The sequence below is a fragment of the Trichomycterus rosablanca genome, chromosome 7 (assembly GCF_030014385.1).
Source record: "Trichomycterus rosablanca isolate fTriRos1 chromosome 7, fTriRos1.hap1, whole genome shotgun sequence".
NCBI lineage: Eukaryota > Metazoa > Chordata > Actinopteri > Siluriformes > Trichomycteridae > Trichomycterus > Trichomycterus rosablanca.
The window spans coordinates 4903787-4925000 of NC_085994.1; the positions used below are offsets into that span (position 1 = coordinate 4903787).

The 21214-nt window shown below is 41.1% G+C and overlaps 1 protein-coding gene across 1 annotated transcript in view; it reads left to right on the top strand.

Moving 5' to 3' along the window:
- Window positions 1-877: 877 nt before the first annotated feature.
- The window catches only part of septin5a (septin 5a), a 26843-nt gene continuing 6506 nt past the window's right edge, over window positions 878-21214 (top strand). The window contains exons 1-4 of the mRNA XM_062998291.1: window positions 878-929; window positions 17054-17144; window positions 17295-17381; window positions 18888-19011. Coding sequence (XP_062854361.1) covers window positions 17135-17144; window positions 17295-17381; window positions 18888-19011 — 221 coding nt within the window. The 5' untranslated portion in view covers window positions 878-929; window positions 17054-17134. The remainder of the gene's footprint in view (window positions 930-17053; window positions 17145-17294; window positions 17382-18887; window positions 19012-21214) is intronic.

Sequence of the window (21214 nt, forward strand, 5' to 3'; positions counted from 1 at the left end):
CTGGGTTCGATCCTCAGGTGGGGCGTTCCGGGTCCGTTCTGTGTGGAGTTTGCATGTTCTCCCCGTGTCTGTGTGGATTTACTCTGGGTGCTCTGGTTTCCTCCCACAGTCCAAAGACATGCAAGTGAGGTGAATTGGAGATACTACATTGTCCATGACTGTGTTTGTTTTAACCTTGTGAGTGACTACCGTTCCTGTCATGAATGTAACCAAGGTGTGTAAAACATGATGTTAAAATCCTGATAAACAGCAGTATATTGTATTGTTTGTATATTTTAAAGAGCTAACAACAGGTGGAAACAAAATCCTTGTGTGTGTAAACATACTTGGTGAATAAAGCTAATTCTGATTCTGAACTTGGCAGTGGTGGGGCTTGTACCAGCAACCTTTTGATTATTAGTTCAGTACCTTAACCACTAAACTGCAACTGTCCCCTGTCTCATTGCGTATTTGCCAAAAAACATCTAGGTAACCTGAAAGAACAAGGATAATCTTCTGTTCTCATGAGTCAGAGGTCATGTTGGGAAGAACATGACGTTACTGGTAACCAGTTTGAGTCCCAGTGGGCGGGGTTTATCTGATGACGCGGTGCTGGACGCCCTGCCTGGGATTCCCGGAGGAAGGAAAGAGGAGATCGAGCGCAGAGGCCTGAGCAGTGAGAGAACCGAACCCGGACCCTGCGCGCACAGAACAACATGACAGCTAATACGCGATACAAGAGCCGCCTAATTAAATCCGGTAATTAGCTGTAAATGCTTTATATCACACAGTTCTCTATTCTGTATAACGTTATATTATTTTGATGTAACTGTTTTCTCTGTGTGTGGGTGTATTATGCGCATCGCTGTGCGCGCATCCCTGTGCGTCCGTCCCTGCACCTGCTACTGCTGCTGTGATGCTGCTGCGCCGCTTCCTCAGAGGACAGCGAGGTACTGCCATTTATTCCCCTTAAACCAGTCACGTTTTTGCCTTTTCTTGCTTTTGTAATGTATAATGCAATTCCGTTAAATGACACTGATAACCGAAGGATAATTTGGAGGGCGTTTTCTGTTCGAGCTGGTGCCAGCAGACGCACCGAGCCTATTTCTCCTTATCGGTTTTAACACAATGTCCTTTTGTATGGGTGTCTCTGTTTTGCATGTTAGATTAGCAGGTTTGAATCATATTCTAAGGCTACTTGATTTGCCTGATTCGATCAGCCTTTTTCCTTTCCCTTCATGTTACATGAGCATCATGTCTAGTCTAATTAGCCTGGCCTCTGTTAAAGCGTTCCAAATGAATGGCGTGGTCACCATATTATGGTGCTCAGGCTCAACTCAGAGATGCTCAGTCCTAAAGTCCTCTCAGCAACCTACATGGTGCTGATGCTGAGCTGCAGCAGTAGATCTGGTTTCTGGAAGATTTTTCTGCTGAATAGAGATGCAATGTAATGGGATCATTGTGATGCACAAACCACCACTGCTGCCTTCATTATGGTTACTAAACAATCCACGATGCGACCTCCTTCCCTGGCCAAGACACCACCAATCTTGTACATTATGTCCCAGTCTATAGGGTTAAACGTGTACCCCAGCATTTTAACTGTTTGTGTATCCTCTGCTGGCTGCTGTTGACTACCCTGGACAATAATTTTATCAAAAAACAATATGCAGTTATAATACACCGATCAGCCATAACGTTAAAACCACCTCCTTGTTTCTACACTCACTGTCCATTTTATCAGCTCCACTTAGCATATAAATGCACTTTGTAGTTCTACAATTACTGACTGTAGTCCATCTATTTCTCTGCATGATTTGTTAGCCCCCTTTCAATGTTCTTCAATGGTCAGGACCTCCACAAGACCACCACAGAGCAGGTATTATTTGGGTGAAGGATCATTCTCAGCACTGCTGTGACACTGACATGGTGGTGGTGTGTTAGTGTGTGTTGTGCTGGTATGAGTGGATAAGACACAGCAATGCTGCTGGAATTTTTAAACACCTCACTGTCACTGCTGGACTGAGAATAGTCCACCAACCAAAATTATCCAGCCAACAGCGCCCCGTGGGCAGCGTCCTGTGACCACTGTTGAAGGTCTAGAAAATGACCAACTCAAACAGCAGCAATAGATGAGCGATCGTCTCTGACTTTACATCTACAAGGTGGACCAACGAGGTAGGAGTGTCTAATAGAGTGGACAGTGAGTGGACACGGTATTTAAAAACTCCAGCAGCGCTGCTGTGTCTGATCCACTCATACCAGCACAACACACACTAACACACCACCACCATGTCAGTGTCACTGCAGTGCTGAGAATGATCCACCACCTAAATAATACCTGCTCTGTAGTGGTCCTGTGGGGGTCCTGACCATTGAAGAACAGCATAAAAGGGGGCTAACAAAGTATGCAGAGAAACAGATGGACTACAGTCAGTAATTGTAGAACTACAAAGTGCTTCTATATGGTAAGTGGAGCTGATTAAATGGACAGTGAGTGTAGAAACAAAGAGGTGGTTTTAATGTTATGGCTGATTGGTGTGTATGTAAGTGTCTAAGGTTTTAAAGTGTCAAAACTTCATCCTTAAGGTAAAAGATATTTGCAAAGTAATACCCCTTACTGGGTAGAATGGTGCAGACCATTGTCAAAAAGTCCCAGTACCAAATATTTTAGCTCCAGTGTCATATGTGTTGATTCCAGTAATCTATACCTCTTTAGATTTTTAATGCATTTTCTCCATCTGTATTTCCACCTCTACTGCTGCAGACCTTCATTCCTGATCGAGGAGGGCCATGACTATCACATGGTCCCTCCAACATGGATGCAGTAGCCAGGCGCTTTTTTTCACGCACTTTGAGTCTCGCACTGATCCCCATTATCCCCCGTCTCATTGTGCAGGAGACCAGCCAGCAGAGGTTGTAATTGCAGCAGTTATGAGGAATCCCTTCTAGAAAAAGAAGAATAGAATGCCTTTATTTGTCGTATATACACATACAGGTGTACAGTACAACTAAATTCTTTCCTCGCATATCCCAGCTTGTTTGGAAGCTGGGGTCAGAGTGCAGGGTCAGCCATTGTACAGCCCACTGGAGCAGAGAGGGTTAAGGGCCTTGCTCAAGGGTCCAACAGTGGCTGCATGGCAGAGCTGGGATTTGAACTCTCAATCTGACCACTGTCCTCTGGCAATCCCACCCTTGGATGAGCCAATCGTTATCCATGTATTGGCCTGGTCGAATGTTAGCAGAGCTGACATCTGAACTTGTCAGCTTGATATGTCAGCACTGTTGGGCTAGCATGCTTTACCCCTTGCCTGCTTAGATTTTGCACCATTAGGACTTTTCAGTCATTAGGACGAGTTTGATGCTCTGCTTGTTATTGATTGGTTATAATCCAACGGCCTATCAGACAAAATGGTTATTCTGAGCACATCTTGCTCGCATATTAAATTAAACAAGAGTTGGGGTGCTCAGGTGGCGCAGCGGGATATTCTGCTAGCACACCAGCACCACAGGTCGGCTGGGCGCCATCTAGCAGGGATAATTGGCAGTGCCTGCAGGGAGGGATGACCGGAATATGTGGGCAGGGTCTTCAAAAGTGCTGTGTAAGGACCCTGATTGGTGGATAGAGGCACCTGTGCAGAGCTCATGGGTAGAAAATTGTTCCGCTAAGGGCTGCGTGCGGGTCGGAGGAGGTGTGAGCAGCAATATACCCTCTTCAACTGCAAAAAAATCGGGGATCCCACAGCAGCGGGAGACAAATTGACTACACTAAATTGGGAGAAAATAGGAGAAAAACGCATAATATATATACACAGTGTATCACAAAAGTGAGTACACCCCTCACATTTCTGCAAATATTTCATTATATCTTTTCATGGGACAACACTATAGACATGAAACTTGGATATAACTTAGAGTAGTCAGTGTACAGCTTGTATAGCAGTGTAGATTTACTGTCTTCTGAAAATAACTCAACACACAGCCATTAATGTCTAAATAGCTGGCAACATAAGTGAGTACACCCCACAGTGAACATGTCCAAATTGTGTCCAAATTGTGCCCAAATGTGTCGTTGTCCCTCCCTGGTGTCATGTGTCAAGGTCCCAGGTGTAAATGGGGAGCAGGGCTGTTAAATTTGGTGTTTTGGGTACAATTCTCTCATACTGGCCACTGGATATTCAACATGGCACCTCATGGCAAAGAACTCTCTGAGGATGCGAGAAATAGAATTGTTGCTCTCCACAAAGATGGCCTGGACTATAAGAAGATTGCTAACACCCTGAAACTGAGCTACAGCATGGTGGCCAAGGTCATACAGCGGTTTTCCAGGACAGGTTCCACTCGGAACAGGCTTCGCCAGGGTCGACCAAAGAAGTTGAGTCCACGTGTTCGGCATCATATCCAGAGGTTGGCTTTAAAAAATAGACACATGAGTGCTGCCAGCATTGCTGCAGAGGTTGAAGACGTGGGAGGTCAGCCTGTCAGTGCTCAGACCATACACCGCACACTGCATCAACTCGGTCTGCATGGTCGTCATCCCAGAAGGAAGCTGACGCACAAGAAAGCCCGCAAACAGTTTGCTGAAAACAAGCAGTCCAAGAACATGGATTACTGGAATGCCCTGTGGTCTGACGAGACCAAGATAAACTTGTTTGGCTCAGATGGTGTCCAGCATGTGTGGCGGCGCCCTGGTGAGAAGTACCAAGACAACTGTATCTTGCCTACAGTCAAGCATGGTGGTGGTAGCATCATGGTCTTGGGCTGCATGAGTGCTGCAGGCACTGGGGAGCTGCAGTTCATTGAGGGAAACATGAATTCCAACATGTACTGTGACATTCTGAAACAGAGCATGATCCCCTCCCTTCGAAAACTGGGCCTCATGGCAGTTTTCCAACACGATAACGACCCCAAACACAACCTTCAAGATGACAACTGCCTTGCTGAGGAAGCTGAAGGTAAAGGTGATGGACTAAACCCAATTGAGCACCTGTGGCGCATCCTCAAGTGGAAGGTGGAGGAGTTCAAGGTGTCTAACATCCACCAGCTCCGTGATGTCATCATGGAGGAGTGGAAGAGGATTCCAGTAGCAACCTGTGCAGCTCTGGTGAATTCCATGCCCAGGAGGGTTAAGGCAGTGCTGGATAATAATGGTGGTCACACAAAATATTGACACTTTGGGCACAATTTGGACATGTTCACTGTGGGGTGTACTCACTTATGTTGCCAGCCATTTAGACATTAATGGCTGTGTTGAGTTATTTTCAGAAGACAGTAAATCTACACTGCTATACAAGCTGTACACTGACTACTCTAAGTTATATCCAAGTTTTATTTCTATAGTGTTGTCCCATGAAAAGATATAATGAAATATTTGCAGAAATGTGAGGGGTGTACTCACTTTTGTGATACACTGTATATATATATATATATATATATATATATATATATATATATATATATACTGTATATAAAACAAGAGTTGGTGCACATTGTAATGTCACTGCATTTATGTTTACCATTAGCAAAAACAAAAACAGTGTAAAACACTCTTGCCATTGACTAAAAATTGACCTTAAAGAAGAACTGTCATCTTTTGTCTATTTTTTGTTGAAGACAAAACTGTAGAAAACTGAAGAAAATTTTTCTTATTATTCCTTAAACCTTATGAGGAAAAAGTGACCAGTGATGTCACAGTGTCTGTATCATGCAGTGGGAGAATTTAACTCCAAACAATTCATAGAGGATGCAGGATTCATCCAGTTTTGTCTTTGTTTATTTCTCGTAATGGTTTTACTGAAAAACATTGCATTTTTTTCAAAGCTTTGGCATTACCCAAGGATGATGGGGGTCCCTGCTGAGTCTGGTTCTTCCTGTATTTTTGAGAGAGTTTTTGTTATTGTAACTGCCGCCCTCAGCTTGTTCAACAGGGGTTTTTGGTCTGTTGGTCCTGGATTCTGTGAAGTTGCTTTGAGACAATGTCCATTGTAAAAAGCGCTATATAAATTTATTTGATTTGACTTGACTTGGCAATACATTACATTTATTCTTCTTCTTTTCTTAGTACAGTTTGTTTTCTAGTACAGGGAAATGTGTCAGAATTGTTTCTCATGGTAATTTCCTGTACACTGCAGATGCACTGGGTTAAGATTAGGTGAAATATGTTGTGATTAAGGTATGCTCAGACACCTTACAGTTTTGGAGATATATACACAAATTCCTGGCTTTATCACATCTAACTGGGACTAGAGTCTTGTGGTGGTAGAAACATTTCACAGTGGTTTTCTTTAAGCGTGTGTATCTGTATCCGTGTGTGTGAATGTATTTCTCTAGATATGATTATGTAACTTTTACAGTAATTCTGCTGGGCCAAAGACTTGCAAAAGAGGTCACATGTGCACAAGCTGTTGGGTCATCATGTCTCCATTCTGAGTTTTTTTTTTTATTTCGTCTATCTTTAGGGTTGAATTCAAGCTGGTTTAATTGTACTTGTGATCCATCATTGCATGCATACTTAGCTTACACACAGACGTCGAGCTGTCAGCGGCACAGACCAGAACTCAAACACTTCCAACCCACATACAGGCAGAAATGCAACAGAATCCACCCACCTACTCTCACACATGCATGCACTCTCCAGTACTACTGTACTCACTGTCTCAGTCCTTTTGTTTCCTTTCTTGTTCTGTGTACAGCTGATATGTTGCTGGTGTCAAAGCTTAGAAAGTAAATGTTACAGGAGTCATGCCATTTGAAGTCTTTGATATTTAAGATGTCTGATTAAAAAGGTCACATTACATCTGTTTGTGTATGTGTGGGTGGTGTGCACTCGTACATGGACATAAAATAACTTGACTGAGTTTTATTGCTCTGGTTAAGGCATAGGATTATAGTCTTTGGCTAGAGCAGCCCCACCACTGCCAGGTTGCTGCTGTTGAGCCCTTGAGCAAGGTCCTTAACCCTCCATTGCTCAGACTACAGTATACTGTCAGAGTACAGTAAGTTGCTTTGAATATAGGCGCCTGCTAAATGCTGTAAATGTAGAGCATTGTGATATTATGAAATATGGCAATTTTCCCATAATTCCCTTCTCTCCTTCCTGATAAATCCTCACTAGCAGTTTCTACCAGAGGAACTTAACATCTATGCTTCATATCAGAGACTACGCGGTTTTCCAACTTCTAAGCCGCAAACGATGAGCGATTGCTACCAACCAGTACTTACCATCCGCTGTTACTTCTGCAGCGTTTAATTGATCTTTCCACTTATTTATTTACTCATTTCCACTCATTTATTTAAAATGTATATCACCCATATACCAAAGTAATTGTCCCCTAAACCTGTGAACTGGTTGAGCCACTTTTGGCAGTAACCATTGCTATCAAACGTTTGCAGTAGTTGGTCTTTTACATGCCTGTGGAGGACGTTTGGCCCACTCTTCTTTTTGAATTGTTTTAATTTGGCTACTTTAGGGTTTTAAGTATGAACTACCTGTTCAGGGTCTTGTAGCATTTCAGTTGCATTTCATTACACCTAAACATCTTAATTTTGTTTCTTTTAACCCATTCGGATGTGGCCCAAGGACTTGCTTGTGTGCTTCGGATCATTTTTCCACACCATAATTCAATTCCGCTTGATTTTTAGAATGCGATCTGATTGGCAAACATTCTTCTTTACAATTTATAGGAATAGTAGATAAGGAGTAGAGTCATCCAGGTCCTGCGAAAGCGAAGCAGCCCCAGACCATCACACTACCACCACCATGTTTGTTGGTATGATGTTCTTACGGTGGGATGTTCTTATGGTGTTGCTTTATGCAAGATGTTACAAGACCCATGTCTTGCAAAAATTCCACCTCTGTCTCATCGTCTACAGAATATTATTTTAAAAGTCTTGAAGAGAATCTAGACGAGCCGTTGTGTTCTATTTAATCAGCAGAATTTTGTGCCCTGCAACTCTCACATTAATGCAAATTATGCCTATGGTTAACTGGTTACTTTAGTAGCAAAGGGGGCATCTTTTGTCACATGATGATGTAGATATTGAATAAAATGTTATCTTTATGAAATGGCTCTTGTTTTTAACATATTTTGAAATTAGTTGGAGGATCTGAAACAAGACCGCAGCTATTAACTGAACATTAGTGCGGAACAAATCTACTAGAAAATAATAGGGGAGCCACTCTTAACACATTCCTGTTAAATCCAAACTTTATGAAAATATATTGAATGGCCATTTAAATCATGTTTAAATATATAAAGTAAAAATAGTCTTGATCCGAAACATTTAAATATGACAAAGTAATGATAATATAAATATAAATTGGAAGGGGTCAAATACCTTATCCAACCAAAAGTGTGGTTGTTAATGTGTATCATCAATGTGTGTGTGCGTGTGCGTGCGTGCATGTGTGTTTAAGAGACCGCAGGGGGTTTATAGGACTGGCAGCTGGACAGTGTATGAGGGTGCATGTGTTCGGGAGGGGCTGACTAGGAGCTCCTGTGTCTTAATGGGACATCTGTTCCCCTCCTTTTAGAAGTCCTGACCCCCTACTTTCCCCCATTGCTGCTCTCTTCTCATTTCTATCTCATTTACTTAAAAAAATACATTTATATTAATGTATTCTTTAAAAACAAAAGGGTTACATCTGTATTTTAACTTTTTAAATGTGTCCATACTGTTTAAAATACAGTTGATTCAGAAGCCTTCACCTTTAGCACACTTTTGTTGTGGATTTGGTACTGAATGGAGATAATTGGTTATTGGTAATTGGTAATTTTTAATTAATTGAGATTAATGGATATTTTTACATATCAGTCTACACTTAAAGGACGACATAATGGGTCAGAAGGTAGGGCTGTAACCTCACAGCAAGAAAGTCCTTGTTCACTTCCCTGTGTGGAGTTTGTATGTTCTCCCCGTGTCTCTTTGCATTTCCTTCGGGAGCTTCCTTCGGTTTCCTCACACAGTGAAATATGTGCAGTCAGGTTAATTGAAACTACTAAAATTACCCTAAGTGGGTATGTGTGTGTGTGTGTGTGTGTGTGTGTGTGTGTGTGTCCTGTGATGGACTGGCGACCTGTCCAGCCTTTTGCCTGGTGAATTGTACCCACCACAACCATAATAAGAATAAAGCAGTGATAGAACAGACAATTAACAAACACGTTGTATAGTTTATTGAAATAAAATTTCAGTTTTTGCTAATTAAATATAAAAAACTGAAATTTCTCATTGACAAAATCCTTTGCTGTGGCACTCTGAATTGTGTTCAGTTGGATCTTATTTGCGTCTACAACTCCATTGATGTCCACCTCATGCATTTTGAATTGACTGGACATGGTTTAGAAAGGCACACAGCTTGTTTTATAATGCACATAATTTACACAGCATTGTCAGGACAAACAACAAGCCATACAATCCAAGCAACTGTCTGTGGGAGTCCAAACTGTGGCAAGGCATTAATCAGAGCAAGGATATGAAACAGTATCTAAGGCTCTGATTGTTTCAAGAACCACGGTCCAGAACATGGTAGCACATTTATTAGGAACGCTGTATTTATGTGCTCCATGAATAGAATGAGCTGTTGTTTGTAGTTTCAAGCATCATCTCAGAATGCGGCCAGTGCATATTCAAAATCTGCTGTCACAGTTATCATGGGTTATTGTTTAGTGGATTCAGTCCAATAATAACCCAGTGTGTTTACTGTCTGTGCTAAAACAAGAGGAATCTCTGCCACCACTGTGCTAAATGTCTTATGAGAACTGCCAAGCAGCAGGATTAAATTCATTCCGTTTTGCATGAGTGGTTACTTATGAAGTTCAGAGGTTGGTTAAGAGTCACTGCAACTTCAGCAGTCCTGAAATTTAGTGATTTTTTACAAAGTGCCTAAGTCTAGGATATAAAAGCTCAGATCTCTGTAAATACAGGAGTGCCCTCTTTTGGTTAACAATAAAAACGCAATTGTTCTCTTTACCAGTTTTATTTGTTGAGTATTCCAATGGAGCATCGTTGTCCTTGTCAGTGCAGCAGAATAGGTGCTGATTATAAGAGGTACATAACCTGTAGCTTGTAAAGACATAATAAAGTAGGAAGAAAATATGGCTGAATAATGTGTGTTTATTATTAATCCAATTATTATTAATTGGAAGGCAATGCTAGCCAAAGCTGTAATGTGTGTTGCTGCATGTTCTCCCCATGTCTGTGTGGGTTTCCACCGGGAGCTCCGGTTTCCTCCCACAGTCCAAAGATGTGCAAGTGAGGTGAACTGGAGATACAAAATTGTCCATGACTGTGTTTGATATTAAACCTGTGAACAAATAAATCTTGTGTTATGAGTAACTACCATTTCTGTCATGAATGTAACCAAAGAGATGTTACAATGACGTTAAAATCCTAATCAATAAATAATACACTGATCAGCATTAACCACCATAACATTAAAACCACCTCCTTGTTTCTACACACATTGTCCATTTTATCAGCTTCACTTACCATGTAGGAGCACTTTGTAGTTCTACAATTACTGACTGTAGTCCATCTGTTTCTCTGCCTGCTTTGTTAGCCTCCTTTCATGCTGTTCTTAAATGGTCAGGACCCCCACAGAGCAGGTATTATTTAGGTGGTGGAAGATTCTCAGCACTGCAGTGACACTGACATGGTGGTGGTGTGTTAGTGTGTGTTGTGCTGGTATGAGTGGATCAGACACAGCAGCACTGCTGGAGTTTTTAAATACCTCACTGTCACTGCTGGACTGAGAATAGTCCACCAACCAAAAATATCCAGCCAACTGCTCCCCGTGGGCAGCGTCCTGTGACCACTGATGAAGGCCTAGAAGATGACCGACTCAAACAGCAGCAATAGATGAGCGATCGTCTCTGACTTTACATCTACGAAGTGGACCAACTAGGTAGGAGTGTCTAATAAGTTTTTGGTTGAGCGCGTAGACATTGATGCAGTGCTGCTTTCACATCATCATCACATGAAAATCTTTTTCCCCGTAAATCTGGACTATAAGCGCCTCTCAGTCTCTCAGACACAACCGATTACTCCTCCTACGACACCCTCATCGTTTCCAACCAAAATATAAAAAGGCTGAAACTTTTTGAAGATCCTTCGTATATATAGAGTACACTCATATCTAATATTGTTGTGTGTTTATTACATATAACAGTGGCATTTACTGTTGTCAGATACATTCCTGTACCTGTTACACAAAGGCCAGTGCTTTTAGCAGTTTGGTGAGCGAGTTTTAAAACGATTGTGCACATGTTCAGCACGCTTTCAGGGATTAGCTGTTAAGAGCAGCCAATAAAAAATAGAACAGCACATCTGGTGCTATGAGACGGGCATAAAACGGGCAGTTAATAGTGAAACCTCATTTACATGAACAAACAAACCTCAAAAATGTCGTCTTAAATGACGTGAGGGCGAGGCTAAAGCCGAGTTTCATTACTCCACATAAAATGCTTTGTGAATAAGAAGAGAGGACTGGCAGGAAGGGCGTGACTCCAGTCTTGCTAACTGTGGTCAAACACACACACACACACACACACACACACACACTAGAGTTCACTGCACCTCAGCTCTACTCTGGAAAAAGAGTGGCATGAACAGTGGATGAATGAGTGTTCTTGATTCCCTTCTTCACTCCGCCCCTCTCGTCTGGCAAAAAAAAAAACCTCCTTGCCGTTCCTACCACTTGCTGCCAAATTTCTTTCTCCTTCTCATTTTTTACGTTGGAATTCCTCTGTTCTACCTGTCTGGACACGCAGTAGTGTCAGGGGCCACAGACAGAAAAAAGGGGAACAAAAGGGGCAGTAAAAAGGAAGTATCCAGGATTAAGGAACACTCTGTGGAAGTTCAGACTCTGGATTTCTGGCTTGGTTGAGTGTGCTGGACTGGGATGGATGCCATTATGCTGCAGGAGAAGCTGGTGGAGAAACTGCTGTGTGCCAGAAGCAGGACCACTCGCCAAAAGGTTGTGTGTGTGTGTTTGTGTGTGTGTGCGTGTTCAGTATTAACCTATATTCTGTATTAAGTAAAGTTAATGAGTGTATATATTAATTGTTTTAGTTGCTTCATTGAGACAAAGGAAAAAGTCTGAAACTAAGCAAACTAAAAAATTGGGACAGTGACATACATTCCGGGGTTAAAGGTGGGTGGCGCTGTGGGGTATAAAGAGTCTGAGTGTTTGATTTGAGAAATTTGATTTGACTTGATGATGGTTCATGGACAAGCATTGACAAGCTCTTATCTTCTTTGGGATGTAGAAGTGGGAGAAGTGTAGAAACTGGGAATGTTGAGGGCCGGACCAATAGGCTGAACTTAATTCTGCTCAATATTAATTGTATCTCTTTATAAACAGCAGTAAATTGTACAGTTCTAGAGATGTAACGATGCATCACAATACAGTTAATAATCCGTTTCAAAAATTCCACGATTCAAATCGATTTGACATGTAAAATGAATCAATATTCACTGTAAACAGCATTTATTTATTTTATTTTTTTAAGAGAAATAATAAAAGGAAACTTCAATTTCAGTTTAAAAAATCGTATCGTGAACCCAGTATCGTGAATCGCATCGCATCGTGGGTAGAGTGTATCGTTACATACTGTTAAGAGTAGTTGTTACAATCAGTAAATAAAAATGAAAAGCAGGAGAGTAAAAACATCAACATTATTTCACTATTTAATCAACTTTCAAGAAAACAGATGTTAACAAAATGTGCAGGTTTTTAAATTAACTTTACCCAGTGCTATTGCTATTTTGTTTGGAGTCTAATTACCTCATTTGTTGTTTTTCAGTCCTTTGTTATTGTTGGATATTATTTTTGTAACTTACAAAGCTAGACCAGTCCTGGATGTGTAAAACTTAATAAAAAGTCCTTGTTGCTTTTGCAGTTTAGTTAGCATAGCTTCAGATGTGATCAAGTTCCTGTATTTCTGTGTGTCTTTAGTGCCGTAATGGCGATCTAAATTCTGATTCTTGAACGGCTTTGCACCCGACTCCAGTAAATAAATACGTAGACGTCCATGTATTGTTAAAACCATTTCTATGAATCGCACTCAGTTCTGTTTGTCAGAACATTAGGGTGAAGCTGGATACACTCCCGCACACGCACACACATAAATTGAAACCTACGTTGTTTAAAGTTCCTTTCAAATGAAATACAATGCCATTGTATTGCATTTATGACGATCACTTATTTACGTCTGATTTGTAATTACCTCTGACCTCATGCGGGCCGGTTGGGGATAGCCAGAGGACGGGATGTGCAGTGCCCAGGTGTGATCTATGCTGTATTGTGCTATTGTTCATTTTCGACTGCACAAGAGCACTCATGAAATCAGGAGGAGTTCACTGAAGGTGAGGCTCTGACAGTGTTCTCCACCAGACGCTGAGAGCCATACATTTACATTTACATTTTTGGCATTTAGCAGACGCCTTTATCCAAAGAGACTTACAGTACTGTGAGAGTATACAGTCTGAACAATTAAGGGTTAAGGGCCTTGCTTAAGGGCCCAACAGCTGCAACCTGGCAGTGGTGAGGTTTGAACCAGCGACCTTCGGATTACTAGTCCAGTACCTTAACCACTAGGCTACAACTGCCCTACAGTACACCACAGTAACTGTAAACAACAGCAATAGCAACAAGTGGACACTTGTCATTTTGCCCCGCTGCAGTTGTTAAGGTGTTTAGTTTTCTCTAGCCCTAATTAAGGTTATTATAATTTTCACGAATCACCACTTTAATAAAATCTAATGCAGTTGTGTTTTAAAAATGCTGCTTGTATTGTCTCACTCAGTGGCGAATCTGTTTGACAAACCAATGGTCTTCATTGTTTCTCGCTCCATCCACACAGCCCGCTTTGGTATGCTTGGTACCTAGTCATGAAGGGTAACCAAATATAGCACGGCTACTTTGGTACAGTACGTGTTATTTAGCAGTGAAGACAACCACTTAATGTGTAATCATGCAACATACCAAACCACAATCAAAACTAATGTTATTTAATAATGCTAAGTCTAAATCGGAGGTTCTTCCACCCATCGTTACATTTCAAGGTACCTCAGATTGAGATGTTGTCACAGTATAAATATCTAGGTTTTTATTATAGACCATGCACTGTCCTCTACTCCCCATATCCATCAGTTGGTGAAGAAATTAAAACTAGAGTTTTTTTTTGTTTTTTTAATTAAATCATGTTTTTCTTTTGAGGCTAAAAAAACACCTTGTTGCTGCTACATTCTTGTCCATCCTAGATTTTGGTGATGTAATTTATATGCATGCATCTTCCCAGGTGTTGCATTTGTTGGATTCTGTCTATCACAGGGCCTTACGTTTTATTACTAATCTTGGAGCTCTTACCCACCATTGTGTTCTGTATGCCCGTGTTGGATGGACTGCCTTATCCTCCCGCAGACTTTGCCTCTGGTATAATCTTGTGTATAAGGCAATTTTGGGTTTGCTTCCCTCTTATCTCCTGTCCTATATTGTTAAGAAATCCACAGGGGGTTATTCGCTGCGTTCTCAGGATTTAATTTAACTAAAATTACCTAAAGTCCGTACAGAACTTGGTAAAAAATCTTTTCAGTTTGCTGCTCCATCAGACTGGAACCAACTACAGAATGGTTTGAATCTGAAGGAATTGGTCTCTATGAATGTTTTTAAGACAATACTATAACAGTATGTATAAGAGGCATCTTTTTGTAAATGTTTTAATTCATAAGACTCTTCTTAGCTGTTTAGGGTGTCTTCTTCTCTCTCTCTCTCTCTCTCTCTCTCTCTCTCTCTCTCTCTCTCTCTCTCTCTCTCTCTCTCTCTCTCTCTCTTCTTTATCTTATAGTCTACTTATTATGGTTTTTATCATCTGTGCTGTGAAAATTGTTTATGTTTTATGTCTTGAAACTGATGTGTGCTGCTACCATTCTTGGCCAGGACTCTCTTGAAAAAGAGATTCTTAATCTCAGTGAGATCTTCCTGGTTAAATAAAGGTTAATAAAAATGAAATAATAAACAGGGTACCATGCAGTGGAAAAGGGTCACCAGATCTCTGTAGATTTTGTGTGTATGACCTTGATAATGATGAATCTTCTGATTGTGTGTATGTGTATGTGTATGTGTGTGTGTGTATGATGTGCAGAGGATACAGGGTCAATGTTTTCAGCCTTCCGCAACCCACAGAGTCAACGGAAATGTTCATTACTAGTTCTGAGTAGCGCTGGCAGACGAAGCAGTTTGGCCAGTCTGAGATGTGATTCTGAAAGAGCTTTTCACTCACATTCAATGGACCGTTTTTTTTGTTTGTCAACATTCAGGATTTGCAAGTCTGCTTCCTGCTGAAATGTCTACATTCCTGGACAAAAGGCGTCAGATTTCTTTTGATTCTGTAATCTTCTATTTGTCTTCTATTTCTGGACGTGCATGACAGTTTTGAGTTCTTGTCTCTCTGAGCTACTGTTACAGAGTCGTTTTTTTTCTGCAGTGGCAGGAACCAGGCCATGAATATTGCTGTGCTTTTGTATGTTTCTTTTATATTAAGTAAAGTCAATGAGTGCACTTATTAATTGTTTTAGTTGCTTCACTGAGACAAAGGAAAAAGTCTGAAACTAAGCAAACTAAAAACTGGAAGAGTGAAATACATTCTGGGGTTGAAGGTGGGTGGCGCTGCTGGGTCTGAAGAGTCTGTGTGTTTGATTTATAAAATTTGATTTGATTTGATGATGGTTAATGGACAAGGGCCAAGCTCTTGCCTTCTTAGGGATGTAGAAGTAAGTTAGGAGATGCTCGAGTGGGGTTGAAGTTGGTGTTGGTTGGAAGGCCTTAACCTTGTTAGGATGCTGAAATTGGTTGTAGGCAAGGTTAACATGTAAGTGGTTTGAATGAATGGCTGTATGTGATCAGCCTGAAGAGAAGGACTAGTTGTATTGGATGAAAAGGTGGTAGAGTTTTGGTGAAAGTGTTGGGGGTTAAGAGTAAGTCCTACAATCCAAATCACGGAAGTGCAGAGTGTTTTTCTCTGCAGTGGCAGGAACCAGGCCATGAATATTGCTGTGCTTTTGTATGTTTCTCTTATACAGTAGACCCTTGAGTTATGAACGGTTTACCATACGAACATTTCGGGTTACGAATCTTTTTCAACTTAACGTTTGAACAAATTTCGGATTACAAACAGAAATTCGCGAAACACGTGACGTCACGAACAAGTTGACTCCGAGCGTCTCTCTCTCTCTCTCGCTCTCTCTATATATATATATATATACTGTATATATATATATATACATATATACAGTGAGCGAACATTCGGACAGTGGACGGTGTTTTTCTGGTGTTTTCTTCATTTTTGTAAAATTCAATATTAAAATGTCCCCAAAGAATGTGCAGAGGGAAGCGCAGTGGTGAGAAAATAAAACAATCTGTTACTATTTGTTGTGTTGTATAATTACTCCTGCCAGTAGCTGTCACTGTGTATCAGACAGAGGGGACAGTGAGTGAGAGAGAGAGAGAAGAAGGAATTTGGCTCAGTAAATTATTCTTTCTTTCGTGCAATTACACCTACAAAATACAATACTGTTATATAGAGAAATATGAGAGTTATTGTTGTTTCTGGTAGATACTTTTTATATAAAAAGAAGGAAATTATTATGGTGTATGGTACAGCACACGTACTGTACTGAAATGTGATGTGTGTGTTTTTATGTACAGTACAGTACTACTGTGTATTGTTGTTTATTGTTTATTACAAGAATGTCTATTTTATAATTTAAGATTTAAGGGAAAATATAATTGTATTTATAACAAAAAAGACAATTTAAGACATTAGAGAGGTTAGGTAAGGGGGTGGTTTGGGAGGTCTGGCCCGGATTAATTCTGTTTACATTATTTCTTATGGGAAAAATAGGTTTAACTAACAAACATTTTGACTTAAGAACAGCCCTTCAGAACCAATTAAATTTGTAAGTCAAGGGTCTACTGTACTTCTGCCAGTAGCTTTTAATGTTGGTTGGTATTGTGTCGTGATTGTCATGTTATCAGTGCTGTTTTCAAAATTTGTCTGTGCTGATCTTTCTCTAGGATAAGCAGTATGTCGGCTTTGCGACACTCCCAAACCAGGTCCACAGAAAGTCAGTAAAGAAAGGCTTTGACTTCACCCTCATGGTAGCAGGTAAGCCAAACTATCCCAACAGCTGATTGCTGATGTCATTGTCAGCTGTCATATTCAAGGCAAGCGAGGACTTGTTTGTATTGATCGATAACATGCCTTTTGTCTTTGTGTGTGTGTGTGTGTATGCATGGGTGTGGATGCATGTTTTAGGTGAATCTGGTTTGGGCAAGTCTACTCTAGTTAACAGTCTTTTTCTCACAGACCTCTACAAGGACAGGAAACTACTAAATGCAGAAGGTACAAGTGTGTTTACTGTTTTAGCCAAACTTCTAACTAACAAGTAGGGCAGTTGTAGCCTAGCGGTTAAGGTACTGGACTAGTAAGCAGAAGGTCACTGGTTCAAACCCCACCACTGCCAGATTGCCACTGTTGGGCCCTTGAGCAAGGCTCTTAACCCTCAATTGCTTAGACTGTAAGTCGCTTTGGATAAAAGCGTCTGCTAAAAGCCGAAAATGTAAGTAAAAGTAAACAAGTAAAATCAACATACAGTCATGTAATCTTCATAGATGAACACTGGAAATAAAATGGGTCGTAATGAAAATACTGTCAACAAATGCCATCATCAAGTCACTTTCTTTAAATTAGAAAAATAAGGGCACCCAGGTGGCACAGTGGGCTATTCTGCTAGCACACCGGTGCTGGGATTCTGAACTTTACAAGTTTGAATCTCAGCTCTGCTACCGGTAGGCTGGACGCCCCCTAGCAGTCACAATTGCCTGTGTCTGCAGCAGACAAAACTGGCCACTAGTCAGCTGGGTGGGAAAAGACTGGACTAAAAAAGGGTGTGAGGAACACAGAGATCAGTGCATGACTCTACATGCGTGAGACTGGCCTCACACACAAATCCACCGAAATGGTAACCTAGTGGGTAGAGCTTTGGGCTATCAATTTAAAGGTTGCGAGACGCCATGCAGTGGCTGACCCTGCGCTCTAGCCCTAGTTTCCAAACACGCTGGCATAGGCAAAAACAAGAACTTCATTGTACTGTACACCTGTATATGTATATATGACAAATAAAGTCATTCTCTTCAAATATGGATGAATAAGAAGGGTCAAATATGAAAAAGGGTTGTTTGTTGTAGACAGGTTCTCCAGTCTCTGCACAGGACATTTCATGATCAGTGAAAGAGTAACAGTTTGGTTCTGTCTGCCTAATTTGGCTGGACAGCCAGGTTTAGGAAAGTTAAAGGCTGAGCCAAGCTTCTTACATTTTAAATTAAGGTTGGAAACACTCACTACCTTAAATATTGTGTAATATCTTTTCTCTGATCTACGTCTTTTCTGATCTACCGCAGTTCGAGCATAGAAATGGAGACAGAGAGTTCCATGAACTTCATGGCTTGTTTTTTTGTTCTGACAGTGCAGTTATAGACTCAGACGTGGAAAATTAAATCAAACAGTTTTTTGTTTCTAATAAATAAAATGAACTTTAAATATGCATTCACTGTATCATCATGGGTAATTATGTGTAGAATAATGGGTAAAAAATACCTGTTAAATCCATGTCTATATCTACTGTATATGTTTAGAAAGCATAGAAACAGTTACATCTCTTTTTACAGTCTGTATTTGGCCTGGCAGCTACACACAAGTCTAGGATCACCATGCGCCAATTAGCTAGAGTGGTGTAAATCACACTGCTATAGATTCTAGAGCAGAAGAAATCTTTAAATATAACAAAATAGCATTTTTAATATTAATTGCTTGTTTCTTTTCTCTTCTTTGTGTCTGTCTTTCTTTCAGAGCGTATAAACCAGACAGTGGAGATAACCAAACACACTGTAGATATTGAAGAGAAGGGTGTCAAGCTCAAACTCACCATTGTGGACACACCAGGGTTTGGAGACGCTGTAAACAACAATGAGTGGTGAGAACTCAGCTTATGGATGGATGGATGGATGGATGGATATATATATATATATATATATATATATATATATATATATATATATATATATATATATATACGTATACGTATACGTATATATATACAGTGTATCACAAAAGTGAGTACACCCCTCACATTTCTGCAAATATTTTATTATATCTTTTCATGGGACAACACTATAGAAATAAAACTTGGATATAACTTAGAGTAGTCAGTGTACAACTTGTATAGCAGTGTAGATTTACTGTCTTCTGAAAATAACTCAACACACAGCCATTAATGTCTAAATGGCTGGCAACATAAGTGAGTACACCCCACAGTGAACATGTCCAAATTGTGCCCAAAGTGTCAATATTTTGTGTGACCACCATTATTATCCAGCACTGCCTTAACCCTCCTGGGCATGGAATTCACCAGAGCTGCACGGGTTGCTACTGGAATCCTCTTCCACTCCTCCATGATGACATCATGGAGCTGGTGGATGTTAGACACCTTGAACTCCTCCACCTTCCACTTGAGGATGCGCCACAGGTGCTCAATTGGGTTTAGTCCATCACCTTTACCTTCAGCTTCCTCAGCAAGGCAGTTGTCATCTTGGAGGTTGTGTTTGGGGTCGTTATCCTGTTGGAAAACTGCCATGAGGCCCAGTTTTCGAAGGGAGGGGATCATGCTCTGTTTCAGAATGTCACAGTACATGTTGGAATTCATGTTTCCCTCAATGAACTGCAGCTCCCCAGTGCCAGCAACACTCATGCAGCCCAAGACCATGATGCTACCACCACCATGATTGACTGTAGGCAAGATACAGTTGTCTTGGTACTTCTCACCAGGGCGCCGCCACACATGCTGGACACCATCTGAGCCAAACAAGTTTATCTTGGTCTCGTCAGACCACAGGGCATTCCAGTAATCCATGTTCTTGGACTGCTTGTTTTCAGCAAACTTTTTGCTGGCTTTCTTGTGCGTCAGCTTCCTTCTGGGATGACGACCATGCAGACCGAGTTGATGCAGTGTGCGGCGTATGGTCTGAGCACTGACAGGCTGACCTCCCACGTCTTCAACCTCTGCAGCAATGCTGGCAGCACTCATGTGTCTATTTTTTAAAGCCAACCTCTGGATATGACGCCGAACACGTGGACTCAACTTCTTTGGTCGACCCTGGCGAAGCCTGTTCCGAGTGGAACCTGTCCTGGAAAACCGCTGTATGACCTTGGCCACCATGCTGTAGCTCAGTTTCAGGGTGTTAGCAATCTTCTTATAGCCCAGGCCATCTTTGTGGAGAGCAACAATTCTATTTCTCACATCCTCAGAGAGTTCTTTGCCATGAGGTGCCATGTTGAATATCCAGTGGCCAGTATGAGAGAATTGTACCCAAAACACCAAATTTAACAGCCCTGCTCCCCATTTACACCTGGGACCTTGACACATGACACCAGGGAGGGACAATGACACATTTGGGCACAATTTGGACATGTTCACTGTGGGGTGTACTCACTTACGTTGCCAGCTATTTAGACATTAATGGCTGTGTGTTGAGTTATTTTCAGAAGACAGTAAATCTACACTGCTAAACAAGCTGTACACTGACTACTCTAAGTTATATCCAAGTTTCATGTCTATAGTGTTGTCCCATGAAAAGATATAATGAAATATTTGCAGAAATGTGAGGGGTGTACTCACTTTTGTGATACACTGTATATATAAAGAAAGATACAGGGGTTGGACAAAATAACTGAAACACCTGTCATTTTAGTGTGGGAGGTTTCATGGCTAAATTGGACCAGTCTGGTGGCCAATCTTCATTAATTGCACATTGCACCAGTAAGAGCAGAGTGTGAAGGTTCAATTAGCAGGGTAAGAGCACAGTTTTGCTCAAAATATTGCAATGCACTCAACATTATGGGTGACATACCAGAGTTCAAAAGAGGACAAATTGTTGGTGCACGTCTTGCTGGCGCATCTGTGACCAAGACAGCAAGTCTTTGTGATGTATCGAGAGCCACGGTATCCAGGGTAATGTCAGCATACCACCAAGAAGGACAAACCACATCCAACAGGATTAACTGTGGACGCAAGAGGAAGCTGTCTGAAAGGGATGTTCGGGTGCTAACCCGGATTGTATCCAAAAAACATAAAACCACGGCTGCCCAAATCACGGCAGAATTAAATGTGCACCTCAACT